Source organism: Monodelphis domestica, chromosome 1 (assembly GCF_027887165.1).
Source record: "Monodelphis domestica isolate mMonDom1 chromosome 1, mMonDom1.pri, whole genome shotgun sequence".
Classification (NCBI taxonomy): Eukaryota; Metazoa; Chordata; class Mammalia; order Didelphimorphia; family Didelphidae; genus Monodelphis; species Monodelphis domestica.
The window spans coordinates 478,435,419-478,460,201 of NC_077227.1; the positions used below are offsets into that span (position 1 = coordinate 478,435,419).

Here is a 24,783-nt window from a genome sequence, read left to right on the forward strand (position 1 = left end):
ACTTGAGAGGGCTTTTTGCCCCTGGGATCTCTGGAGAGCAGGAGGTCTTTCTCATAGGCAAGGCTTTGCTGTCAGTCTGCTACTAACAGTTTGGGCTGCTATAGAAAACTGATTGAAGGAGTGTGTGAGTGAGTGGGTAGCTGTCTATTTTAGGGAGTTGGGGAGTTAGTGAATCATTTATAGATAGTGTAGGTTAGATAGGCCTAGTGTTTTCCAGGCAAGAAGAAGCTGTCCTCAGAAGAGAGTTAGAGGTAGTTATTAGGACTTTTATGTAATATTAGGAATTTTAGGTATATTTATATGGCATAAGATTAGTAATCTCTCTTTCCTCTTTTCTATCTTTCCCTCCTTTACCATATTCTTTTACTATCTCTATTTTAATTAAACTAAATTGTTAATTGTTAAAACCTGCTAGAAGTTTTCTCTGGCTTAAAGGGATATTAATTTACAACTCTACTATATTCTCATTAAAACTTAAATTATTAAAAGCTTCTCTATTATTTTGTCACAACCCCTATTTTAACTCTTACAAAGCACAACATAAATATTATCCAATAAGTAGTTAGGTTTTTCTAGGACAGTCTGACCCATTTCTTTCCTGTTCTGGTCAACTTTTGCCAACAAGTGTTCTTTTATTATTTGCACCTATTCATAGAGGTTCATACATATACAACTGAAAGAGATCTGGTCCAATCCTCTCACTTCACATGTGAGAAACTGAGGCTCAGGGAGGTTAATATATGTCTCCCCAAGGTCACACAGGTAATGAATAAATAGCTGAGCTGGGATTTGAACCCAGGTTGTCTCTCCAAATCCAGTGTCCTTGTGACTGTGCCAAGGGACTTGAAACTGTATGTTTTCTCTCACCATTCATATCCAGTTTGGATAAATTAATATATTTTTACAGTATTGGGCAGTAATTATCTTAGGAGTTTTTAGTACTCCTGGGAAGAGAAATATGTAATTTCCTTTGGGGGGTATATTGGTTTCCATGGTGATGGTGGTGGCAGTGGTGGTGGTGGTGGCGGCGGCGGTGGTGGTGGTGGTGGTGGTGGTGGTGGTGAGTGCATCAGGGCAAAAATGTCTTTGGTGCCTTCTTTGTTGGGAGTTGACCTGGTTCTGTTTCATCCCAGTGTGGCATTGATAAAGGGCCTTGTGGCTGAAAAATGGCCCTCATAGGCAGATAACAGCAGTTCTTCCTCTGAGAGAGCATGCAGGGATGAAGACTTGTAGGGGCTTCTGACTGTCAATGTTTAGCCTCTTTGAACCTAGGAAAATTTGTTTGCCTAGATTAAGAGGGAAGAGTGGTTTGGGATTGTGGGATTATTCTGAGCTCATGCTTCCCCTTGATAGATTCTTCTTTCCATCTAGTAGAAGAGCCATTACAAATTACAGTCACTTCTTAAGAAGACCCTGGGAAAACAATGTATTGCATTGTCTTTAGACTGGTCATCAGGACAAAGTACAAGGTAAACTGCTGGGATTCATTGTCACTCCTTTGAGGACCAGTTTCTATTCTCAAATAGCTGAATGCCAAAGCTTCTTTACTATGTTTTGTCATTGTTTTTGTTCAAGCAAACTTTGAATTTCAATATCATTACTACTTAAATGGATGACAGTAATGATGATCTTTTGTCTGAAAACATTGATATTTATTACTTTTTGTATTGTAAGTGGAAATTGAGGCCCTCCCGAAATACTGATGTCAACCTCAGCCAACTAAGGCTAGAGAGGTAAAGTTAGTGTGTAGGACTTTTTTTTTTAACTGTTACCTTCTGTCTTAGCATCAATTCAGAGTCAGAAGAGCAACAAGGGGCATTAAGAAATTGGGGATTAAGTGATTTGCCCAGGGCCACACAGCTAGGAAGTGTCCAAGGTCAGATTTGAATCCAGGTCCTCCTGACTCCAGGTCTGGTGCTTTATCCACTATGCTACCTAGCTGCCTTTAGTATGGAATACTTTTAAAGATGGTTTTGTTTTAGGATTAGGAATTTTCCCATGACATTTCTTATGTTATCATAAGATCGAGGTGGGAAGGGTTTGATGGGTTCAAATCAGCAAGTAGACTTCACTTCTCTTTCCTTATTGACTTTACCTCTCTAGGACCACTAATCAGCCCTTAAGAATCATTAGTAGTGACTCCAAGGGACACCTCCACTTCTTTGCTGTGGATGAATTAGAAACTTCACTACATCATATATCAAATTGGAAGGCCCATGACTTTGAAGCCTGGATTGCTGCCTTCGATTACTGGCAAACAGACGTAGTCTATTCAGGTCAGAATTTGGTAAAGGTCATCACTTCCTTTGGCATCAAATCCTTAGGCATTTTAGGGGAACACACTGGCAGTTTTGACTACATGACCATAGATGCAATTTTGGATTATTTGGGTTGCACTAAGTTAGTCAACTTGTAGTCATAGTTTGCCTTCCTAAAGAGAAGGGGAATGAAGGGAATGGAAAGAATATAAAGGAAAAAGAAAAAATAGTGGTCTCTTCTCTACTGTTCCATAGAGTACTTAAGGTCTACAGGTGAATGTTGTAATCACAACTCTTCTTTGAGATCAATTTATCTACCATCTGACAGGTCTCCAAGTTTGGCCAGTAATGAGTGTTTTTGTTGATAGATGGTTCTGTCTTTGCACAGGTGGAGATGATGGGCTTCTCAAAGGCTGGGACACCAGAAACAACCTGGATAGACCTTTGTTTACAAGTAAGAGGTAAGCTCCCATGGTGCCAGCTGGCCAAAAGCTTGTGACTGGAACTCTCATAATCAAACTTGTATTCTGGGTCATCCATTAATTTGACCATCTCTCCTTCTTATATGGACTATGCCAGAAAATAGGCTTCTGGTTATCTGCATACAGCTTGCTCATTTTTGCTTTCTTTTGTCTCATGGACTGTCTTTTATTGCAGACATTCAATGGGTGTGTGCAGTATCCAGAGCAATCCCCATAAGGAGAATATTCTGGCCACAGGAAGGTAAGTCCTCACTCAAATTGTCTGGATAGCTCATTTTCCCCTTCATTTGAGTTTGTGGTGCTTTGTTAGTCTCAAAGAAGCCAGCCCTAGCTCAGAATTGCACTAAATTTGAGGTGATTTGGTTTTAGAAAAGAGACCCTTTTCCATAATGGGATTGAGAAAGATGATGGGAACTGTGCCTTGTCCTATCTTTTGGGGAGAGGGTTTTTTGTCATCTAGGTGCCTTTTGTACTGCCATTGGTGGTAATTTGAATTTGTTTTTCTCTAACAATTTTGCTGATTCATTGTTTTCAGTTATGATGAGCACATTCTCTTATGGGATACCCGTAACATGAAACAGCCATTTGACGACACTCATGTAAATGGAGGTGTATGGAGACTAAAGTGGCACCCTGTCTATCATCACCTACTTTTGGCTGCATGCATGCATAATGGTTTTAAGATCCTCAACTGCCAGCAACCTTTAGGTGAGTTGGATCAGGAGCCTTAACTAGGAAGTTGCTAGGGCTGAGCAGCCCTGTAGTATTCTGTAGGCCACCATAGACCAAGGCCCTTTTCTTGAACCATTTGAACACGAGATGAACTTCCTTATTCCAGGGAAAGTATCCTTTCCAACTGAGGACAGTTACAGTGATAACACCAGCAGGTCAGGATCTCTTTATTTCTGTGAGACCAAAAGGAGTATTGTGGCAGACTAAATGTCTTCCTGTCAGTGTTGTTGCAGGTTGGCTGATGGTCACAGCAGGTTCTTGTACCAGCCTTAGCCCACTTTTGCTGTAAAGAGTTGAATTAGAATTTCTAATTTAATATCTAATTTCCCCTTTGCTTATAGATTTTTGCCTAATAGAAGAACACTGTCTTTGTTTAACTGCTATTTCTGGGTACTGTAATTGTTCCTTCCCTTAACTTACCTTAGCCACTGAAGTCCTATCATAATTTTAGCTCTTGTCTTTATTGATGCTTTATCTAGGCTAACCACCAGCATCAACCTTTAGGCTTTAGAGTGGTAATAAAAAAAATTCCGAGCATGCTTGAGTAGGGAAGAAAGTAATTTTCTAGGCTTGGTAAAGAAATTGTTGGCTTTTTAGCTTGGCTTCTAATTCTCTTTGCCCTTCCAAAGCAATCTCTATCTTACCTTTTACTGCCTTTTTCTATTATTTTTCTCATCAGCTTTTAACTATTTGCCTCTTAGTTCTTAAGTACATTCTTCTGCCTGTACTTGTGACTCCTTTTCCTCTGTGCTCTTGGTTAGTCATTTTGGAGGAATTGATGGGAAGAAATCATTGTTAGATGGTGATAGCTGATGACCTTGACAAATACATAAACAACAAACTTGATTTTTATTGCTTTATTTCTTCTTAGAGGAGATGAAGGAGGGATCCTTTATTCCTGTGTCCTATATGTCACATGGGTCATTGGCATATGGAGCTGACTGGTCCAGGCTCTGTCTATATACTGATAAACAAATTCAGCAACAATCTGAAGATCAGAGCAACAGGAATATAGATTTTTCGGGGACTATGAATTTACCACATTCATCATCTGCATCCTCTTTTGATACATTAGTTAGCGAAACTGAGAAAGATCTAGCTGGAGAAGCCACAGTTTCTGATGGGATCATGCTGGAGACATCAACCTTTTTGGTCCCACTGGATATTAAGCAGGGGTTCGACCATCTGTCATCTGGGTATAAGGGGATAATTCCTACAGAGGAATATCAAAATATAACAAAAACTGTGGTCAACCTTTTAGCCACTTGTTCCTTTTATGATCATTCCCTTCACCTCTGGAAGTGGGAAACAAAGTCAATTGAAACAAATCAATATGAGCAGTTTTCAGATTGATTTTAAAAGGACAGACATTTCCACTAATGAATCTAAAAATAGTGGGTTCTTCATTGTGAGGGAATTATATAAGAACTTCCTTATTTCTTTTTTTTTCTTTTTTAAAACCCTTATCTCCCATCTTAGAATCAATACTGGGTATTGGTTCTAAGGCAGAAGAGTGGTAAGGGCTAGGCAATGGGGGTTAAGTGACTTGCCCAGGGTCACATAGCTGGGAAGTGTCTGAGGCCAGATTTGAACCTAGGACCTCCTGTCTCTGGGCCTGACTCTCAATCCACTGAGCTACCCAGCTGCCCCCCAAGAACTTCCTTATTTCTTATGATATTCCAAATCTGTTTAATTTTTTTAAATGAAATTTCTCTTATGTAGTGCTTAGCCACTTTTTGAATAGCTAGATATAGTTATGAGAAAGCTTCTTTTAATCAATGTCTACTGCTAGGCTTATTGCAAGCTAAGGAGGTGATTTTTTTCATTGAATGTTGTGCTTAAACTTGGTGTTCTTGCTATTCAGAGTTGACTAGGTATTTCTGCTTTGACGGGTATTTCATATGGATCTTAGCTTTCAGAATTCCTAGACCTGATCTTTTCTACCTTTGATACCTGTCAATTATCAAGACAAATTCTTTGCTAAGCCATTTTTTATAGCAGAGGGCATGAAGTGGAAATTGTATACAACAATACAATTAGCTGCTGCTTCTGACTATGTGAGACTAAATACCTGAGTCTAGAGAAAAATGAACATTCTAGAAATGTTTTTTACAAAGAAGTCTTTTAAAATAAAGCCTTAGTAGTGGTGATTGAAATGTCTGTAGGAGATAAGATATATCCATTCCAGGTCTTTTTGCTCAAATTGTAACCTTCCTTTGAAATGTTTTCCTCAGAAAAACATCTTAAAAAACAAATAAAGTTTCACAGTCACATCATTATAGATTCTGACTGGCTTCCAAGTTTGTTTTCTGGTGGGTAAGTAGAACTGGCATTTTTACCTTCTCTTTTACTTGGGGGGAGGTAGGGGTCAGGTGGGGGGCAGAGAACATTTTCCCATTTCTTTGTACTCTCAGTAAAAGGGTGTCTTTGGTTAAATAGACAAGTCAGGATCCGTGGGTGCTATGACTAAGAGTATATGAATCCTTTTTTAAACTGCAAGGCTAGTTTAAATTATACAAGACTTTAAACCCAATTTATTTATTATTTATTTGTATTTATATTATTTCTTTGTATTTTTATTTCCTTTTAACCCTATTGTAGACTTCATATTCTCCTTACTAAAAAAAGCAGTAATCCTCAAAACAGTTTGATAACTGGTTAAATAATAGAGAAATTGAACAGTGGAACGGATTAGGAACACTGAATACAGAAGCAAATGAATCTAGTAGTCTGTGTTTGATAAACACAAAGACCCCAGGTACTGGGATAAGGACTAAATATTTGGTTAAAAAAACACCCCAAACAGTTGGTTAATTTAGATTAGCAGTATGGAAGAAATTAGATCAAGGCCAACATCTTACAACACACCAAGATAAGCCCCTGAATGAATGAGTACATGACGTAGATATAAAAGGTTATATCATAAATTAAAGAAAGGAAAAAAAATTACCAATCAGATCTGTACATTGGAGAAAAGTTAATGACCAAATAAGAGACAGAGAGGATCACAGAAGGAAAAAAAATGGATGATTTTGATTACAATTTAAAAGTTTTTGCGCAAAACTCCCTCAATAAAACTATAATTAAAAGTGAAAAAAACCTTTGATGCAAGTTACTCTGATAAAGGTCTTATTTCTAAGATCCTGTTGCCTCCAAGCCAACCTCCTTAGGTGAGATTTCAGGCTGCAGGTGTGTTGGTGTCCTAAATCTTCCATCTCCTGCTCAGTATACTTTGCCTCTGAGGAAAGACTGAAAGGGGCCAGGTTGGGAATATTCCATTTACCCCAAAACAATCACTTTCATCTGTGCCTAGCCCAAGTCATCTTCTGGACTGCCAGTCAAGTCTCCCAACAGGGATATGGAGAACCTCTAATACTGGGGTCCCCAAACTTTTTACACAGGTGGGCCAGTTCACTGTCCCTCAGACCATTGGAGGACCAGACTATAAAAAGAACTATGAACAAATCTCTATGCACACTGCACATATCTTATTTTAAAGTAAAATCAAAATGGGAACAAATACAATATTTAAAATAAAGAATAAGTACATTTAAATCAACAAACTGACCAGTATTTCAATGGGAACTATGGGCCTGCTTTTGGCTAATGAGATGGTCAATGTCCAGTTCTATATTTGTCACTGCTATCCATAACAAGTGATGCAAGTGTGTATCAGTTAGTCTAGGTCTGGTTGGAGATTTCAGATGTTTCATACTGGAAAAAGTCTGTTCGCAGACATAAGTGCTGCCAAAGATGGTTGCCATTTTGAGTGCATGGTTCCTGAGATTAGGATATGTCTCAGAGGGGAGAGATGCATAGTAGGTAGGCAAGCTGCTTGACTTGAATGCGTCTTTCAGAGAGTCACAATTCTGCAGTTCAGCCAGTTCCATTTGGTAAATTGTATCCATATTTTCAATGTCAATAGAAAATGGGTTACAGAAAAGCTGTATGTTCTGTTCATGGAGATGAAGCTCTTTAAATCTGAGTTGGAACTCCTTTTGCAATTTTTCCAGTGAATCCACACATGTTTCTTTTGGGAATGCAGTCAACGGTTTTTCCACTAACAGATTTTGAGTTAAGGGGAGATGGCAGAAATTTTCCTCCTTCACTTGCTTGATAAGGAGGCCTAATTTTATTTCAAATGTTTTCATATGTGATTGCATATCACAGATAAGGAGCTTCCCTTTTCCTTGAAGTTGCACATTGAAACTGTTGAGAGTAGCTCTGTTACATCTGTCAGAAAGGTGAGGTGCCATTTCTATTCTGCATCATTGAGTTCTGGTACTTCTTTGTTTTTTGAAAGCATAAAAGCTGTAATCTGTGGAATTAAGGCATAGAAATGTCTCAACTCTCCCTCAACTCAGCCAACGAACTTCTGTGTGGTACAGAACATCTTCATTTATTTAGCTCAGGCAGACATTTAGCTCAGACAGAAATTCCTGAAATTGTCTGTGGTTTAGTGCATTAGCTTTAATGAAATTAACACAAGATACCACAATTTTCATAAGAGTCCCACTTCAGAGATTTACTACATAGCAGCGCTTGTTGGTGGATGAGGCAGTATACGGCTATTGGATAAGAATGGTTATGTTTGTCCATCTCTTGGTTAATGCGAGCAATTACTTCTTTCTTAGACCCCACCATGCTAGGAGCACCATCAGTTATCACACTGGCTAGTTTAGCCCAGTACAGCTCCAAATCCTTCACAGTTTGGGAAACCTTTTCATAGATATCCTTTCCTGTAGTTGTTCCTTTGATGCTTTGCAGTGCAGCAAGCTCTTCTGTGACTTTGAAATTGTCATTCATCCCATGAATAAAAATTAGAAGTTGTGCAGAATCATGAACATCATTGCTCTTGTTGAGTGTCAAGGAAAAATAGGAAAGTTTTCTTGCAGAGTTTTGCAAATGCTGATGCAAATTGTCTCTCATTTCTTCAATCCTTCATGTAATTGTAGATCCTGAAAGACTAACTGTACTAAATAAGTCTGCCTTTTCTGGACACATCTCTTTGGCAATAGAAAGAAGGCACTCTTTAACAAATTCTCCCTCCACGAATGGTCTGCCAGTGCACGCTTTTAGTTTGGCAACTTGAAAAGTTGTTTGCAGTGATGAAATATTTAACTGCTTATGCTTCACAAAAGTATTTTGCTGAGTTGTTGATGTGTTTTTCAGTTTTAATATTTTATCATTTTCCACATCTCCGACCAAACAATCATATTTATCTTTATGTTGAGTTTGATAGTGTTGACGCAAATTGTATTCATTGAACACATGCTATATTCTGGCATATCAAACACACAGCTCTTTCCTTGTACTGCATGAAAAAGTAATCAAAAGTCCACAGTTCTAGGGGGCAGCTGGGTGACTCAGTGGATTGAGAGCCAGGCCTAGAGGCGGGAGGTCCTAGGTTCAAATCTGGCCTCAGACATTCCCCAGCTGCATGACCCTGGGCAAGTCACTTGACCCCTTTGCCTAGCCCTTACCACTCTTCTGCCTTGGAGCCAATACACAGCATTGACTCCAAGACAGAAGGTAAGGGTTTAAAAAAAAAAAAAAGGTCCACTGTTCTTTGAATATCCTACACTCCGAGTCAATTTTTTTCTTTCTTGATGTCATTGTTTCCTAGGGATTCTAAATTGCTATTAGTAAAATACTTATATATGTACATATATAGATATATACAGCCCTACAAAAACAATATACCAACAATAATTTTGCCCACACAGAGGCATACAGACTGCACTGCCCATCAATGCAGTCTGATCTGTATCCATCAATGCAGCTTTTCCAGTCCACATCATTTCAGCCTCACCAGTGGCCATATTGGTTGAACTCCACTTTTACCTCAGGCTCACACTGGTGTGGTGTAGGAACCAGCATGATTATTGAGCTGGTTCCTCTACCACTTTTCCAGTTCATACTACCCTGTGTGAACCCACACAGGAATCTGATTGTATGGGTAAGACCCATGAGATCAGATTCCATGGCAGGAAAAAAGAAGGTACGACACTCATGGGTGTCCTTTTGTAGTCTGTATTTATGGATCTGTAATTATAGACTATAATACAAAAAACACATGCCTCACTTCCCCCACATAGTACAATGGCAACCACACTCCCCCAGATGCACAACATAATGGCCCCTATAACCTCCCTTTGCCCAAAAGTCTCTCCCCACATTATGATGGTCCCCATACTCCCTTAGATTTAGGGAAGTATGGGGACCATTGTACTACTGTGTTTCCCTGAAAATAAGATACTATCTTGTATTAATTTTACCCCCACCCCAAAACAGGGGGTGTCTTATAAAACACCCAGTGGCAGTGGTACGCTTCTTACAGTAGAGGCCCACTGCTGATGTCATAGGCCAGATCACCACTATCCAATGCTTGTATACAGTACTGGAGGCAGTGCTGGGCCTGTGACACTGTATACTGCTGTCTGGGATAGCGGAGGCTGCAGCGCTGACTGTGATGGGCCTGTCACACTTTGCACAGGCCAATCACTGCCACCACTATACTGGGCAGCAGTATACACAGTGTGGAATCCCTTCCCCCAGACAGAGGCGCCAGGCAAAGGATTATGTCACCGAAAGTAGTACTGTACATGAGCGATGCTGCCACACACAGTACTTCAGGAGCACAGGATGCTCTCTCTGACCACCAGTGAAAGAGGTGCCCCTTCCAGAAGTGCAGTGGGGGCCGGATAAATGGCCTCAGGGGGCCGCATGTGGCCTGCGGGCTGTAATTTGGGGACCCCTGCTCTAATACAAAGAAAAACAATCCTGACTTTGACTATAGACCTCCCATCTCTCTTGTGCTTTTCCTTTGAGGGTAGAGCAGTGGCTCCCTCTGCCTAATGATGAAATTCACACATCTAGTCATACCTTTCTTATACCAGTAGATTAACTTCCAAACCTTCCTCAACAACCTCTACCACTTGATTCTTCATCCCCTATCCCCATCTTCAACCTTCCAACCCAAAATTTCAACCTAACTCCATGTAGCCTCTCCATTAACCTTTTTAAAAAATATATTTTAGGATAGATTCCTAAAAATTGGTTATGCCCTTGGATTGTTGAATTAAATCTTCCTACTTTCTATCAGTAGAATAAATCGCTAGCAGGAGAGGACCCTGTACATATTTTTGTCATCCAATCATTTTGGTCATGCCCAACACTCATGACCTCATTTGTGGTTTTCTTATCAAAGATACTGATGTGATTTGCCATTTCCTTCTCCAGCTCATTTTACAGGTGAGGGACTGAGGCAAACAGGGTTAAGTGACTTGCCCGGGGTCCCACAGCTATTTAAGTGTCTGAGGTCAGATTTGAAGTCATGAAGATGAGTCTTCCTGATTCCAAGCCCAGTGCTCTATCCATTGTGTCACTTAACTGCCCTACTTCTAACATCTGTTAGCTTAAAAAAAAAACAACAAAAAATACCATTTCTACTATCTTAGAATTGATATTCAGTATTGAGAGTGGTAAGGGTTAGGCAATTAGGGTTAAATGACTTGTCCTGGGTCACCCAGCTAGGAAGTTGTGAGGCCAAATTTGAATTCTAGACCTCCTGTCTCCAGGCCTGGCTCTCTATCCATTGAGTTATCCCTCATCTATTAGCTCTTAATTGAAACCTGGCCTTCCCCTGATGACACAGACTCCCTGTGTCTTTCTCCAATACTGACTGCACCTTCACTCATTCTCCTTGGCTCACTTGTTGAGGGGAGGGAGTTGGAATACTCCTTGCTCCTAATTGCCATTTCCAGGTTCTCTTTCTTCTTCTTTTACTCAGTAAGCTATTCATAATCTACATAATCAAAATTTTGGTAGCTGTTGTCTACAGACCCTCAGGTCATTCCCTTTCCTTCTTCAGTGAATTTGATACCTGGTTTACAATTCTCTCCTCTTCAATTCCTGCTCACATACTAGGGGACTTTATCATACATCCAGATTTTCTCTCCCTAACCACTCTGTTCCTCAATGTACTCTCTCCCCATGAACTACTCCCACCTCACCTCAGCCACACACAAAAACAGTCATATCCTTGATCTTGCCATCATCCACAAGTCAATCACCCCCATGTTCAAGAATTCTGAAATCCTCTTATCTGACCATAATCTATTAGCTTTTTCATCTCTCCCTCTGCCTTCCCTTATATAATAACTCTGTTCTTCACCTTCACTACGACTTCTAATCCACTGATGTCTCAATTCCCTCTTTGATTTCTCTCCTCACTAGTCACTCCTCTTTTCCCTTTCTTGACTGGTGAACCAATTCAAGTTCCATACAATTCTTCCTTGAATTCCTTAGGGTCCTTGTCATATTGCCAATTTACCCAGCCAAGCCTCAATCTTTAATCACTCACCTTTTGTCACCTTTGTGCCTCTCTACCTGTGCTGCTGAATGAAGGTGGAGAAAATCATGTAATCTTTGTGCCTGGCTCCACCATAAATTTATGTTGCACAATTTCAATTGGGCCCTCACTACTGCTGGGCAATGCTACTATGCCTCTCTCATCAAATCCTAGCTCTTCCAAACCTTTTCATACCTTTTCTAACCCCTTGGGAACTTTGCCTTATATTGTACAGAAAAAAAAAATAGGCCACTCACTATGAGTTCCCTCTACTCTCCTCTTCCTCATCATTTAGATGCTTTCTGCCACTCTTTTCTCTTTTATATAATGAAATTACTTTTGTACAAGTATTAATCTCTACATGTTCAAGTATCTCATTCCATCTTGTCTTCATCAAAGGCTTGCTCTCTATTATTCCTGTTCTTTCAGTTATTTTCAGCCCCTCTCTCTGAGCCATTCCGAGTGCCTACAAACATACCCATATCTCCTTTATTCTGAAAATAAAACCTCATCTGATCCTTCTATCCTTGCTCTCATCCTTTTTCTCTTCTGCCTTTTGTAGTGAAATTCCTCAAAAAGGCCATATACAACGTGTCTCCACTTTCTCTTCTCTCACCCTCTTTTTAACCCCTTACAATCTGACTTCCAACCAAAGTTTCACTGAAACTGCCCTCTCCAAAGGTTACTGATAAAACTCTTAGTTGCCAAAGCCAGTGGCCTTTTTCTCACACCCCATTCTCCTTGACCTCTCTGCAGTTTTTGACATCACTCACTTTTCCTTTCAGGACACTGGTCTCCTAGCTATCTGACCACTCTTTTTCTGTCTTCTTTTCCAGGTCCTCTTCCAGATCACAACCTCTAACCATAGGTATCTCTCAGCTTTTTATGACCCAACTATGGTACTGATAACTAAGCCAGGGAGACCAAAAACAGAGAAAGAAAATGATAGACCAATCTCCTTAAGGAACATAGATGCAAGAATCTTAAATAAAATACTAGCAAAGAGACTACAGCAGTGTCACAATGATTATTCACTATGACTAGGTGGGATTTATACCAGGAATGCAAGGCTGGTTTAATATTAGGAAAACTATCAGTATAATGAACCATATCAATAATCAAACTAACAGAAATCACATGATTATCTTCAATAGATGCAGAAAAGCTCTGACAAAGTACAACACCCATTCCTGTTGAAAACACTAGAAAGCGTAGGAATAAAAGGGCCTTTCCTTAAAACAATAAGTAGAATCTATTTAAAACCATCAAGAAGTATCATCTGCAATGGGGATAAGGTAGAAGCCTTCCCAATAAGATCAGGAGTGAAGCAAGGATGCCCATTATCACCACTATTATTTAATATTGTGCTAGAAATGCTAGCAGTAGCAATTAGGGAAGAAAAAGAAATTGAAGGAATTAAAGTAGGCAATGAGGAAATTATAAACTATCACTCTTTGTGGATGGTATGATGGTATAATTAGAGAATCTGAGAAAATCAACTAAAAAGCTAGTGGAAATAACTTTTATTTTGGAAAAAATTATTTAATTAGTTGAGTATTTTTCCATGGTTACAAGAATCATGTTATTTCCCTTTCCCCTCCTAACGCTGCAATTCCACTGGGTTTTATATGTGTTGCTGATCAAGACCTATTTCCATATTATTGATATTTGCACTAGGGTGATCATTTAGAGTCTGTATCCCTAATCATATCCCCATTGATCCATGTGAATAATTAATAGCTTTAGCAAAGTTGCAGGATACAAAATAAATCTAGATAGGTGTCCCTCAAGGTTCTATCTGGGCCCTCTTCTCCCTCTATACTGCTTCACTTGGTGATCTTATCAGCTCCCATGGATTTAATTTGCATCTCTAGGTTGGTGATTCTCAAATCTGCCTTACCTACACTCCAATCTCTTTGCTGTCCTCCAATCTTACATCTTTGCCTTTCAGACATCTTACTAGATGTCCAGTAGACATCTTAAACTCAGTGTTTCCAAAACAACTCATTCTCTTTCCCCCTAACTGTCCCCCGTCTCCACTTTCCCCGTTCCTGTAGAGGGTAGCACCAAACTCCCAGGACTTCAGGTTCACAACCTAGGAGTTATCCCGGATTCCTCACTCTCCTACTCCCCATATCACATCTGTTGCCAAAGTCTGTTGATTTTGCCTTTGAAACATCTGATTATGATTCCTTCTCTCCTCTGACACTGTCCCCACTTTAGTGAAGGCTCTCATAACATCAAGCCTGACTTCCTGAACTAGCCTGCTGGTGGGTCTGCCTGCCTTGAGTCTCTTCCCTACTTCTATATATAATCCTCCATTCTGCCACTAGTGATTTTCTTAAAGCAAGGGTCTATGTCACACATACATTCCTACCCCAACTACTCAATAAACTAGTGACTCCCTATAACCTCTACTGTTAAATATAAAATGGTGTTCAAAGCCCTTTACAATCTAGCCTCACCCTTCACTTATCTTGTACCTTATGCTTGCTGTGTACTCTTCAGTGACTTTGGCTTCCTTATGTTCCTTGCACAAGACTACATGTCCAGACTCCAGGCATTTTCTCTGGCAGTTCTCCATGCCCAGAATTCTCTCCTTTATCATCTTTCCTTCCTAGTTTTCCTGGCTTCCTTCAAGTCCCAGCTGAAATCCTACCTTCTATAGGAAGCCTTAATTCTAATGTCTTCCTTCTGTTATTTCCTGTTTATTTTATATATAGCTTGTTTGTACATAATTGTTTGCATATTGTCTTCCCTGTTAAGCTCCTTGAGAGCAAGGACTCTTGCATTTCTTACTGTCCTTCTTAGCACAGTACCCCCAACATAGTGGGTGCCTAATATATGCTAGTTGACTGGCTTTTAGAGTAAAGGGTACAAGATTTGGTCTAGAAGTAGAACAGGAGGATGTAGATAACTCTAGGACAAAATTTAAAATACTGAGTTCAGAATATTTCTAATATTGGAGGAAGAGAATGGAAAAACTGGATTATCAGGTCTCAGGATGTTGTAATTCAACTTTGGGCTTGTACATAGTTTAATGGAACATCTATTTGCCTTACCCTGCCTTGTCCTTCTTCCACATCATAGCCAATATTTATATAGCACTTTAAGACTTGCAAAGTGTTTGGCTTTCACAATAATTCTGAAACAAAGTTACTATTTCCATTTTGCAGATGAGGAAACTGAAGTGAAATTATGACTTATCTCCAATAGAGATTTGAATTTCAGGTGTTCCTCACTCTTATTCTAGCACTCTATTGACTAAACCATCTATAGGGACATCATGTGTGATGGGTTAGAGTTCTGGACTTGGAGTAAGGAGGACTGAAGTTTGAAACATGACTCAGACAGGAATTATGCGCAATCCTGGTCAGAGACATTTAAGGAAACTGAAATGGGGGTTATCATAATGCTCCCCTCTTAGAGTGTTGCTGTGAAGTTCAAATGAGATAATATATGAAATTCACTTTACAAACCTCAAAAGTCAGCTGCTATTATTATTTTTCAAACCTTTTCCTTCTGCCTTAGAATCAATACTAAGTATCTGTTCCAATAGTATTGATTCTAAGACAAAAGATAAGGGTTTAAAAAACAAACAAAAAACAACATTTTAGAGGAGTGGGTGATGTGAGAAATGTCCTCAGGTATGTGTGGAGAGGGAGAATGTCCCTCTGGCTTTCTAGTAATGAACTCTGTGCTAGGATGATAACGAGCATGTCCACAGAGAGGACTCCGAGTGTCCCCTCTGGTATGCATGCCATAGGCTTGCCACCACGGTTCTAAGAGATTCAAGTCTCTTAATGCTAGTGCCTTCCCTATCATCATCTCCAACATATCTTGTATGTACTGGTTGGTATGTAATTGTTTGCAGGTTTCCTCTCCTGTTAGACTATGAGTTTCTTGAGAGCTTAAATTTTTTTTTGTATTTAATTTTTTATATTTACATGTATTTTCTTTTATCTTTGTTTTTCCAGCATTTAGCACAGTGTCAGGTACTTAAGAGATATTTAGTAAATGTTTGTTTACATTTTGGATAGAAAGAGAAATGCCTGGGTACATATCTTACCTGTGTGACAAAAATTATCTAACCTCTCTGATCCTCAAGCATCTCTCTGTGACTGATAAATTATGAAAGGTTATGTGATCTGAATTGGCAGTTCCCACACCCTGGAAATCACAGATTTGTGATCAATTGACATTCAAAATGGTGCCTCTGGCAGAGAGGGCAAGGCCTCAAACTATGAATGACTTATTTTGGAGAGCAACAAATTAAGGTTTATGGTCTTAACAGGGAAGAATCTTTCTATAAAGTGTTAAAACCAGAGAACTGCCTCCCTCCTAAAAGCCCCCTCTGTGCTCTGTGAGTCCAATCTCATTTTGTAAGAAGTGCCACCTGGCTACATGATTAAATACTTTCTCTAGCCAAATCTACTATTTTTAAGCTTATTTATTCAGACAGATAGTTCTCATTCTTCCTTTGTAAACTTTGCTATTGTCAAATATTTAAAGGCTTAAACCTTGCAAAACTTGTGTACATTTTGTACTGTTTATGTAGGACAGAAACACAGAAGGTCTCCCAATAATCCACAGAATACCAAAAGGCAATCACACCATCTCATTTGATTAGGACAACTAGGGGAAATTTTATTTTTCGGAGAATAGTTTCTCTTGCTAACTGCTAATTTTTTGATTTTCTTCCAGAGTTTCTTGGCAAATGGAAACTATATAACAAACTGGTGATTAGCTATGGCATTATTAGACCATTCTAGATACATATTTAAAAAAACCCTTTCTGTCTACTAACAATTCTAAGACAAAATAAGAGCTAGGCAAATGCATTTGACTTGCCCAGGGTCACACAGCTTAGGAAGTGTCTGTGGCAACATTTGAACCCAGGTCCTCCCTGCTCTAGGCCTTATGCTAGCTACCTAGTTGCCCCAAGACATATACTTTGAAATTTTAATTACTATTATTCTTTCCATTTTCTATCTGCAGTGGGGAATACCCCCCCTAGGATAATCTAAAATCCAAAGTCTTATCACTACGTAAGACTGCCTTAACTTTTGATATGCAACAATTCCCTCAGTTGCCTCTCCCCTTTGACTGGAAGGGCTGGATCAATAAACTCCTGCCAAAGCCTACCTTTATAAAGGTCAGAACCTCCCAAGTAATTCTGTTTTCCCTCAGAAGCTGTGCATGGTTTAGACTCACATTTCATATTCTCTGATGTTTCCTGCCCCCCTCAATTAGACTGTGAAAACGTAGTCTCTCTTTTCCTTATTTTGTATAGATTACCACAGTGCCTAGCACCATGTAGGCAATTAATAAATGTTGAATTGAATGATGCTATTTATATAATTTGAATTATCAGGATAATGAGCTACCACAAAATTTAAATAAAGGCCTCTTCCTTTCACTTTCTTTTTTTAAACCCTTCCCTTCCAACTTGGAATCAATGCTCCTATTGGTTTCAAGGCATTAGATAGGCAAGGGTGAGGCAATGGGGGTTAAGTGAATTGTCCAGGGTCACATATCTAGGAAGTCTTAAAGGCACAGTTGAACCCAGAACCTGTTTCTGGGCCTGACTCTCAATCCATCAAACTATCTAGCTGCCCTGCTCCCTTCACTCTTAATTAGTTGTCCAAACTTTGGTCAAAGGCTAGACACAATACATAGAAGAAATGAATGATTACTGATTCAGTCCTTTATTACTGCACATAGTTTTTAGGATATAGCTGGAAGAGCTTGCCTTCCTGGGTAGGCTCAAAGCCATACTTTTCCAGGTTTTTAAGGTCAAAAGTTCCTTCTTTAAAGTCCTTTTCAATAGAGGGTGCTACAGCTTCCATAAAGAGCTGCTTGGCTGTCAGTGGTTCATCTGTGCCAGCCGGAGCACGATAGGACACATATGGTTTGAGTTTGAAGCCTGTCAAATCTGGAACTACAAACTCAGGGACCATTTCCTTCACCTTCACAAACTTCCCACCTGAGGAAAAGCCAGTAAACTTGGCTCCACGACCTTTGTAGAAGGTTCGGGGCCCTCGCTTGCTTGTCCATTTGCTCATTCGGTCTGCCCCTCGGACAAGGCCTCGAGTCAGGGCTGAAAGAAGACCCATAATGTGTATCTGTGAGGAGGGAGAAAAAGAGTAAGGGTTAAATCCGGAACTGGTATTTGGATTCTTTTCATTACATTGTATAGTGCTTTCACTTGCCTAGGCACTTGCCTAGTAGCAACTGGGCAGTTAGGCAAAGTCACGCTGATGAAATACATCCATTGAACTCACTTCCCTCAATATGTTGGGGGTTTTATACCTTTTCCTAGATAGCTGTTAGCTTCTGAGGAAGCAACCCTATTTGGGCAGAAAACAGTATCAAACAAAGCTCAGGTAAAAGTCCTTTCACTCAACAACTATTTTTATCAAATGCTTACCCACTACAAGCAGAGCCCAAGACTAGGGCAGGGTTCAGATCATGCCTGGTCCTTGCCTTCACATAATTTACAGACCAGCCCTTAGCACAGTACCTAGCATACTTGTTTTTCAGTCGTATCCTACCCTGTGACCCCATTTGGGGTTTTCTTGGCAAAGACACTGGAGTGGTTTGCCATGCCCTTCCCCAGCTCATTTTACAGATAAGAAAATCGAGGCAAACAAGTGTTGGGTGCCTAGTGTCATACATATGAAGGCAACATATGAACTCAGGTCTTCCTGACTTCATGCCCCGTCTGTATCCATTGCGCCGCCCAGCTGACTAACTGGCACACAGCAGGTACTTAATAAAATGATTGACTAGGGCCAACACAGGAATTACTTGCCTGGTGCCCAGGACAGCAGCCACACAAAGCATTTCGGTGGGACTAGGAGCATCTGGGCACTAGCACCTCGCGTGGGACCCTATCGTGCTAAGGAAGGCGCTGATCTCCCCCCCGGCCCACGGCGTTAGTCCTCACCAGATCAGGGCGGGCTTTTAATGTGACACAGTCCGAGAGGTTTCAGAACCCAAATCCCCGCGCCCGGCCCACCAGCCCAGGAAGACTCCCAGAGAACCTACCTCCGCACGTTGAGCGCGCCACAGGCCCGAGCCCCCTTACTTGGACCGTTCACGCTCCCGTTGTAAGAATATCGGACATTGGAACAAAGCCCACTCGGATTGGTCGTAGGGGCTTCAACCAATGCGGAGCCTCGTCCTTCAGAGGGGCGAAGCCCAAGGGGACACATCAGGTATCACCGGAGGAAGGGAAATCCCGGCTCCGGAGCTGGAGCAGGAGCGGCTGAGGCGGAGCGATGGCGGCGGGGGCGATCATGGCCATGTGGGCCGGTGAGTGAGGCCCAAGGCAGGCGGTCCGCTGACGTCGCCCCTCGGCCACGCCCCTCGGGGAGACCGGACTGGGCCACGGAGTGATCCAGGACCGGAGCCCAGATTCACTGTCACTCAGGACTGCTCCTCCTCCCACAGTGACTTCACCGCGGGTGTCTCTCCCAACTTATCCCAGTGCCCCCCTGCCCTCCCCTCCCCCCAGTGACTCTCTGCCTTCCTCGTCACATTAACTCCTGTTTCTCTCCCAGTGATACTTTATACGCTTCCTGAATTTCCTTCACGTTTCCCAATCTTTCCCTCCTAGTGACGATTTAGCTGGCTCCCTCTATTCTCCCCCCCCCCCCCCCCATTCCATCTTATGTCTTACTCCTACCAGCTCCCATCCTCTGTCCGGGTCACCCCCAGGCTCCTTCCAGAGACATTTCCTACTGACCTCTCCCCTCAACTTCCCACCGCGTGTCTCCATTGTCCTTCCCCATTCCCCTCCAGACCCAACACCGCCCTGCCTTTACCAACCACACTTCTCCAATATCTCCCAGGTACACTGTTTGCCCAGCTCCATTTTTCTCTTTGTTATGCTCCCGGTGACACTATCTAAGCCATCTTTATGTTTTCACCCCCTCTTCTTTTACCTTTTACAAATCCATCACTGCCTCCAACTGCCCTCACATTTCTGCACCTACTATCCAGCGATATTCTCCATTGCACATCTCCTCCCCTTCCCATCATGAGTTCTTTCCTCACATATTTTCCCCTCATCCACATATTTTACTCTACTCCCTTTCCCTTCCCATATTCCAGGAGTGATGTCAGAATCAATCTTTTCTTTTTGTTAACTGACACTGGTGAGCTTATGGTATTCTTGGCAGAGCCTAATTAATATTCAGGGGTCACCAGTGGGGGGTCTGGTTGGGACTTCTCAAAGCACAGGCAGTGATGCCCAGTTCTGGGGTGAAGAATAGGTGCCAGAGTGGCCACCAAACTCTGATTTTTTGGATTTTGGCCCAGGTTAGATGACTCCACATGAAGGTCAAGTAATTTCTCTGTATGCCAAAGTAGTAAACAATTCTCAGAAGAAGCAGTACATTCTCTCTGTTCCTCTTAAAGTACTCCTCTTTCCCTTTCCACCCCTCGTGTCTTCCTCTCTTTCCCTTAGCAAATCCTGGGAAATGCCCAAGTAGAGTCTGGAGTGCTTGATATGGAGATTTAGCTGTAGCAATAGCTGCAACACATTTCTAGAGAGAAAGGAAGCCCTTTTCCTCTTATGTACTCCAGTTCATTGCTGCTTGGCTGTCAGTAGTGAGAACTTTTGGCTGAAGAGCCCATTAGCCATGTGATGGTTGTTTTCAGATTGAGACTGTTTGGAACAGCAGATGCTTCCATGGGGGCAGTTTCTTTTCATGGAAATGGAGATTTCAAAGAGTAATTTTCTTGTCAACCGAAAACTTAACTTTGAAATTGGATTTGTAAACAGTTAAAAGCTGACTCTGCTGATTTAAACATCAGTTATTTGAATAGTTGGTCTTTGGCAGAACCAGGCTGTACTCTTTTCATTCCATTTTGTTTGTTTTATTTTTAGTCATGAAGAAGGAATTGTATCGAACCTACTCAAAGGTATGTATATTAGGGGAATTCAGCATTAATGGAAAAATAGTAACAGCAACTTGCCTTTGAGGTATTAAAAGTCATCTGGAGATTTACAAAGTACTTTCAACTATGCTGAAGTAGGTAGTGCAAGTATTTTTCTTTTCTTTTTTTTTAAACCCTTACCTTCTGACTTGGAATCAATACTATATATTGGTTCTAAGGCAAAAGAGTGGTAAGGGCTAGGCAATGGGGGTTAAGTGACTTGCCCAGGGTCGCACAGCTGGGAAGTGTCTGAGGCCAAATTTGAATCTAAGACCTCCCATCTCTAGGCCTGGCTCTCAATCCACTGAGCTAATACTTAGCTGCCCCCTTTTTTACTTTTTAACATGACAAAACTGAGGCCCACAAAGGGGAAGTACCTAGCCTAGGATAGATTAATCAGATCCCTAATGTTTCCTTTCTCAGGTCATCTCTGAAAAGTAGAAAGGAATTTTCTGTTAGGATTTTCATTCTTGGAGTCTTGTTGTATTTGGGTCTTGCAGTGTGTGAGGAGTGTCCAGTGTCTTGGACTGTTAAAAGAAGGTCAAAACTTGTTTTTATACTTCAAGTAGCATATGGCACCTAGGAACTTTCTCTGAGGATCACTTTCCCTAAACTTTTACCATCTTGTGTGTGTAAATCACTTAACCTGTCTAGGTCTTGGTTTTCTCTTCTGTATAGTGAAGTGATTGGACTTGATCTATAATGTTCCTGTTAATTCTAACTATAAAATTCCAATATCCTGCTTGCCCTTGTAGTGAGGGGAATTAGGGATTGGGGCATCTGTTCATTTAAAGCAGAGACCTTTTGTGACAGTGGATATCTTCCTGGCAGCCTTATCAAGATATCCTTGAGACTATTGGTCATTGTAGCCACCAAGCCTACATCCTCTCGGTCCAGGATCCTATAGGTTTTCTTAGATCTTCCTTATTCATCTCAATGATGGTATTTTTTTGTGTTTTCTAGGGATTTTCCCTAGGAGTCTAGGAACACTGACAAAAAATGACCACATGACTTTGTAGGCTAGTCACTTAACCTCTTAATGCCCATGCAGCTATCAAGACTGAATTGCAGAGAAGGTGTTGGCTTGTATTGTTAGAACCCTCCTCCAAACCCAAGAGTTTTCTATACTAATGAAGTCGCAGGTCTAGTTCCTATTCTTCCCTAGGGCATTATGGCCTCTTGAACTCTTGGTACTTCTCTAGTCTGTGTGACACTAAGTCTTTCTCAGATTCTCTTTCTGGCTTTTTGACAAATCAATTAGTTGTGAAAGTATTGGAGTGAGGAGAAACATCTATTGTCTCTGGCAACTGAAAGGAGCCCTGAACTTTTTCAACTGTGAGACTTGAAAGTTCCTGTTTCCTGTCATATACACCTTCTGTCTTTCATCTCTAACCTGTTTTTTGGGGGTAGGTAATAATAACAGTTAATATTTATATAGTATATTCTCTGTGCCATACTGTGCTAATCACTTTATAATGATCTCTATCTCAATTATTAGCTCAACCTACAACCTTGGGATGTAGGTGCTGTTATTATCCCCATTTTATAGTTGGGGAAACCAAGGCAGGCAGTAGTTGCCTTTAAGGTTATGGAAGAGTTTGGATTAGGGTAAAGAAAGAGGAAGGAGCTTGGGCAGTGTATGTTTGGGCATGGTTATCTGAGAATTGAAGATTTTTCATATTGTTTTACTTTCCTGACTTCCTGGCCCCCTGATTCTTCAATTTCTGGAAACTCAGTGTTACCTTCAACATTTTCTGATCAGCTTTGTGGCCACGTATCACTATGTGTCTAGGACTGTCTTTTTATATTTTCTAAAAAATTTAGGTTTCTGTCTTTTAGCCTTATTTCCTGGACATTGGATGATAAGAAATACTTACAGTATTGACTTGTTAATTGGTATTTAATATTCTCATAATCTAGATGGTTTACTCTGGAAACTCTTACAAAAGGTTACCATATCTAAGCACTTGGTTTAAAGTGTAATATGACTTACTTTTTAACATTTTCAAAATGCATTAATAGCTATCAACTCATCTTATTTATGAGTTAAGTAGGTATGTTATCTTTTTAGAAGAGGAACCAAGGCACAAAAAGGGCATAAATGACAACCCAAAGTCACATTAGAGGCTAGGAATATGGATGGACAGCTCCTGACTAACTCATATTCATTTCATTATGCCACATATTATAATGATTGGGGGGAAGAAGGTAGGAGTTTAGAGCAGGAACTTTGCTGTAGTGTTTGGGATCTTTTTCATTTTTCCTGGTGACTTTTAATTTTCCTTGCATGAGGTCCTTAACTCTGTCTCACCACTTGGGATGCTCCATTTACTAGCCTTTAATATTGGAATTGACTTCCTTTTAGTTCTTAAAAAAGAATTAATATGAATATAAAATTGTGCTTGCCTCTTTCCTGATCTGAAGCCAGATTATACCATGAACCTGAAAACATTTGTCCCATTCTTATAACATTTTTTCCTGCTCTAGTTCTGTTCTGGCTTCTGATTTCAAAGAGATTTTAAAATGCTCCTGGATTTCCCTTTTCTCTGCTCAGCTTATGGTCTAATAGGACTTCTCTAATAGATGCTTATTGGGAGCCAAACCTAGATGTGGATAGTTTATAGTGTATTTAGGAGGCACAAGTATCTGTTCAAAACATCCTGTTTCTATATGCAAAATATAGAAATTTAGAAATATAGAAATCCCACCCTAATGGGATCCTAGTAGTTTAAACCCTTGGAACAGTTGGCATGAGGGAACAATGTCCAATACAGAAGGCATTAGATAAAAAACAATCCTAAAGCTAATGTTTAAGTATGCACATTAGAGGTGATAGAAATTGTAGATTTTATATCCTCTTAGAATTTATAGTTAAGTAGAGGGAATAAGACTGAAACACAAGAAAGTGTAATATACAGTGTTATATGATAAATTTATTAAAGGTGCAAAGTACTATGTAAAGTCTGAGAACTATATGTGTGTTTAAATTGTTCATGTCATTGACTGATGGCAGCTTCTTTCTCATTGATTTCCAATACTGCTCTCATTTCTTCCTGCCATTCATTAAGCAAGGTTTCTGCTGAAGTATGTAATGGGAGGGCAGAGACCTTTGATTATTCCCTGACTTTTCAAATGCCATGTTGTGTTCTCCCCTATAGGTTATCTTCTTTCTGAATGCTACCACACACTCCTTGATGATAAAGTTACTGGGATATGATCTAGACTCAACCATGGTAAACACTTACTATGTTTGGAGTGAGGGAACTTTCTTCTGGCTATGAGTAAGATCCATAGGTTCTGTTTTTGAACAGCTGTTGATTCTAGAGATTCCTCCATGTTCTGATATCCACCTTTCTCTCCCTCTCTCTGTAACTTGTTTTTCTTTCTTTCCCTATTAGTTTAAATTCAGGAAAATGTGATAGGGGTAAATTTCAGGGTGGTTGGGTTGAAAAAGTCAGGGATGATTGTTAGCTTCTTACTGCTTTGTTTTTGAACTTGTATATTCAGGTAAGAGGCATCCTAATTGGACTTATCATAGGACTGGTTTTCAGTTGCCTTTGCATCATCTTTGTTTACAAGAAGATTAGGAAGCTTCGTAAGTATCCTGTGTTTGGTTTTGATCCTTAGAGGGGAAGAGAGGGGAATGATAGCTGTCTTTAACCCAGGGTGTGCCTGTAAGCTAGAATTTAGTAGCCTGTCTAAATTAAGGCTAGTTGAATCTATTTCAGGAAAACAACCCATTTAGACCTGATCTTGGAAAAGACCCAAAGCAGAAATTTCTGACCCTAACTCTGACTTTTGGACAGAGAGGGAGAAAGAGGGTACCAAGATAGGACATTTTTCTCGAGATAAGGAATGAATCTGATTTCAAGTTAGGTACCTTATGATATGATACACTGTGAGCTTAGGTTAGGCCTAATAGTTTCTTGCTTTCCACATAATGATTTATGGTTCTGATATGCCTGGATAATTTTGGAGGAGGAATTCATTAGTCATAATGATATATATTTTT

At 40.4% G+C, this 24,783-nt stretch overlaps 2 protein-coding genes across 25 annotated transcripts in view; one reads left to right on the forward strand and one right to left on the reverse strand.

Moving 5' to 3' along the window:
- Window positions 1–24,783, forward strand: part of PNPLA7 (patatin like phospholipase domain containing 7) — a 326,954-nt gene that overhangs the window by 9,090 nt on the left and 293,081 nt on the right. For 10 of the 24 annotated variants that reach the window (XR_008917511.1, XR_008917518.1, XR_008917520.1 and 7 more), the window contains exons 5-9: window positions 1,375–1,469; window positions 2,104–2,276; window positions 2,647–2,719; window positions 2,916–2,981; window positions 3,276–3,448. Coding sequence is in view for 16 of the 24 variants with exons in the window: in XM_056823116.1 (XP_056679094.1) it covers window positions 1,375–1,469; window positions 2,104–2,276; window positions 2,647–2,719; window positions 2,916–2,981; window positions 3,276–3,448 (580 nt within the window). In the remaining 8 variants the exon portion in view is untranslated. Of the gene's footprint in view, window positions 1–1,374; window positions 1,470–2,103; window positions 2,277–2,646; window positions 2,720–2,915; window positions 2,982–3,275; window positions 3,449–4,343; window positions 5,789–12,661; window positions 12,836–19,003; window positions 19,143–19,366; window positions 19,682–19,705; window positions 19,988–20,721; window positions 20,757–23,929; window positions 24,005–24,278; window positions 24,367–24,783 lie in introns of those variants that run through there. The other 14 variants (XM_007475461.3, XM_056823163.1, XR_008917530.1 and 11 more) reach the window with 13 other exon arrangements.
- Window positions 17,515–18,857, reverse strand: MRPL41 (mitochondrial ribosomal protein L41). The gene is made up of 2 exons (XM_056823222.1): window positions 18,775–18,857; window positions 17,515–17,950 (listed from the first exon to the last, which is right to left on the reverse strand). The coding sequence occupies exon 2, from the start codon at window positions 17,939–17,941 to the stop codon at window positions 17,537–17,539; it is 405 nt and encodes a 134-aa protein (XP_056679200.1). The 5' UTR covers window positions 17,942–17,950; window positions 18,775–18,857; the 3' UTR covers window positions 17,515–17,536.

Excerpts from the sequence above, each read along its gene's own strand:
- MRPL41 (XM_056823222.1), bottom strand. The coding sequence starts at position 17,941 with ATGGGTCTTCTTTCAGCCCTGACTCGAGGCCTTGTCCGAGGGGCAGAC.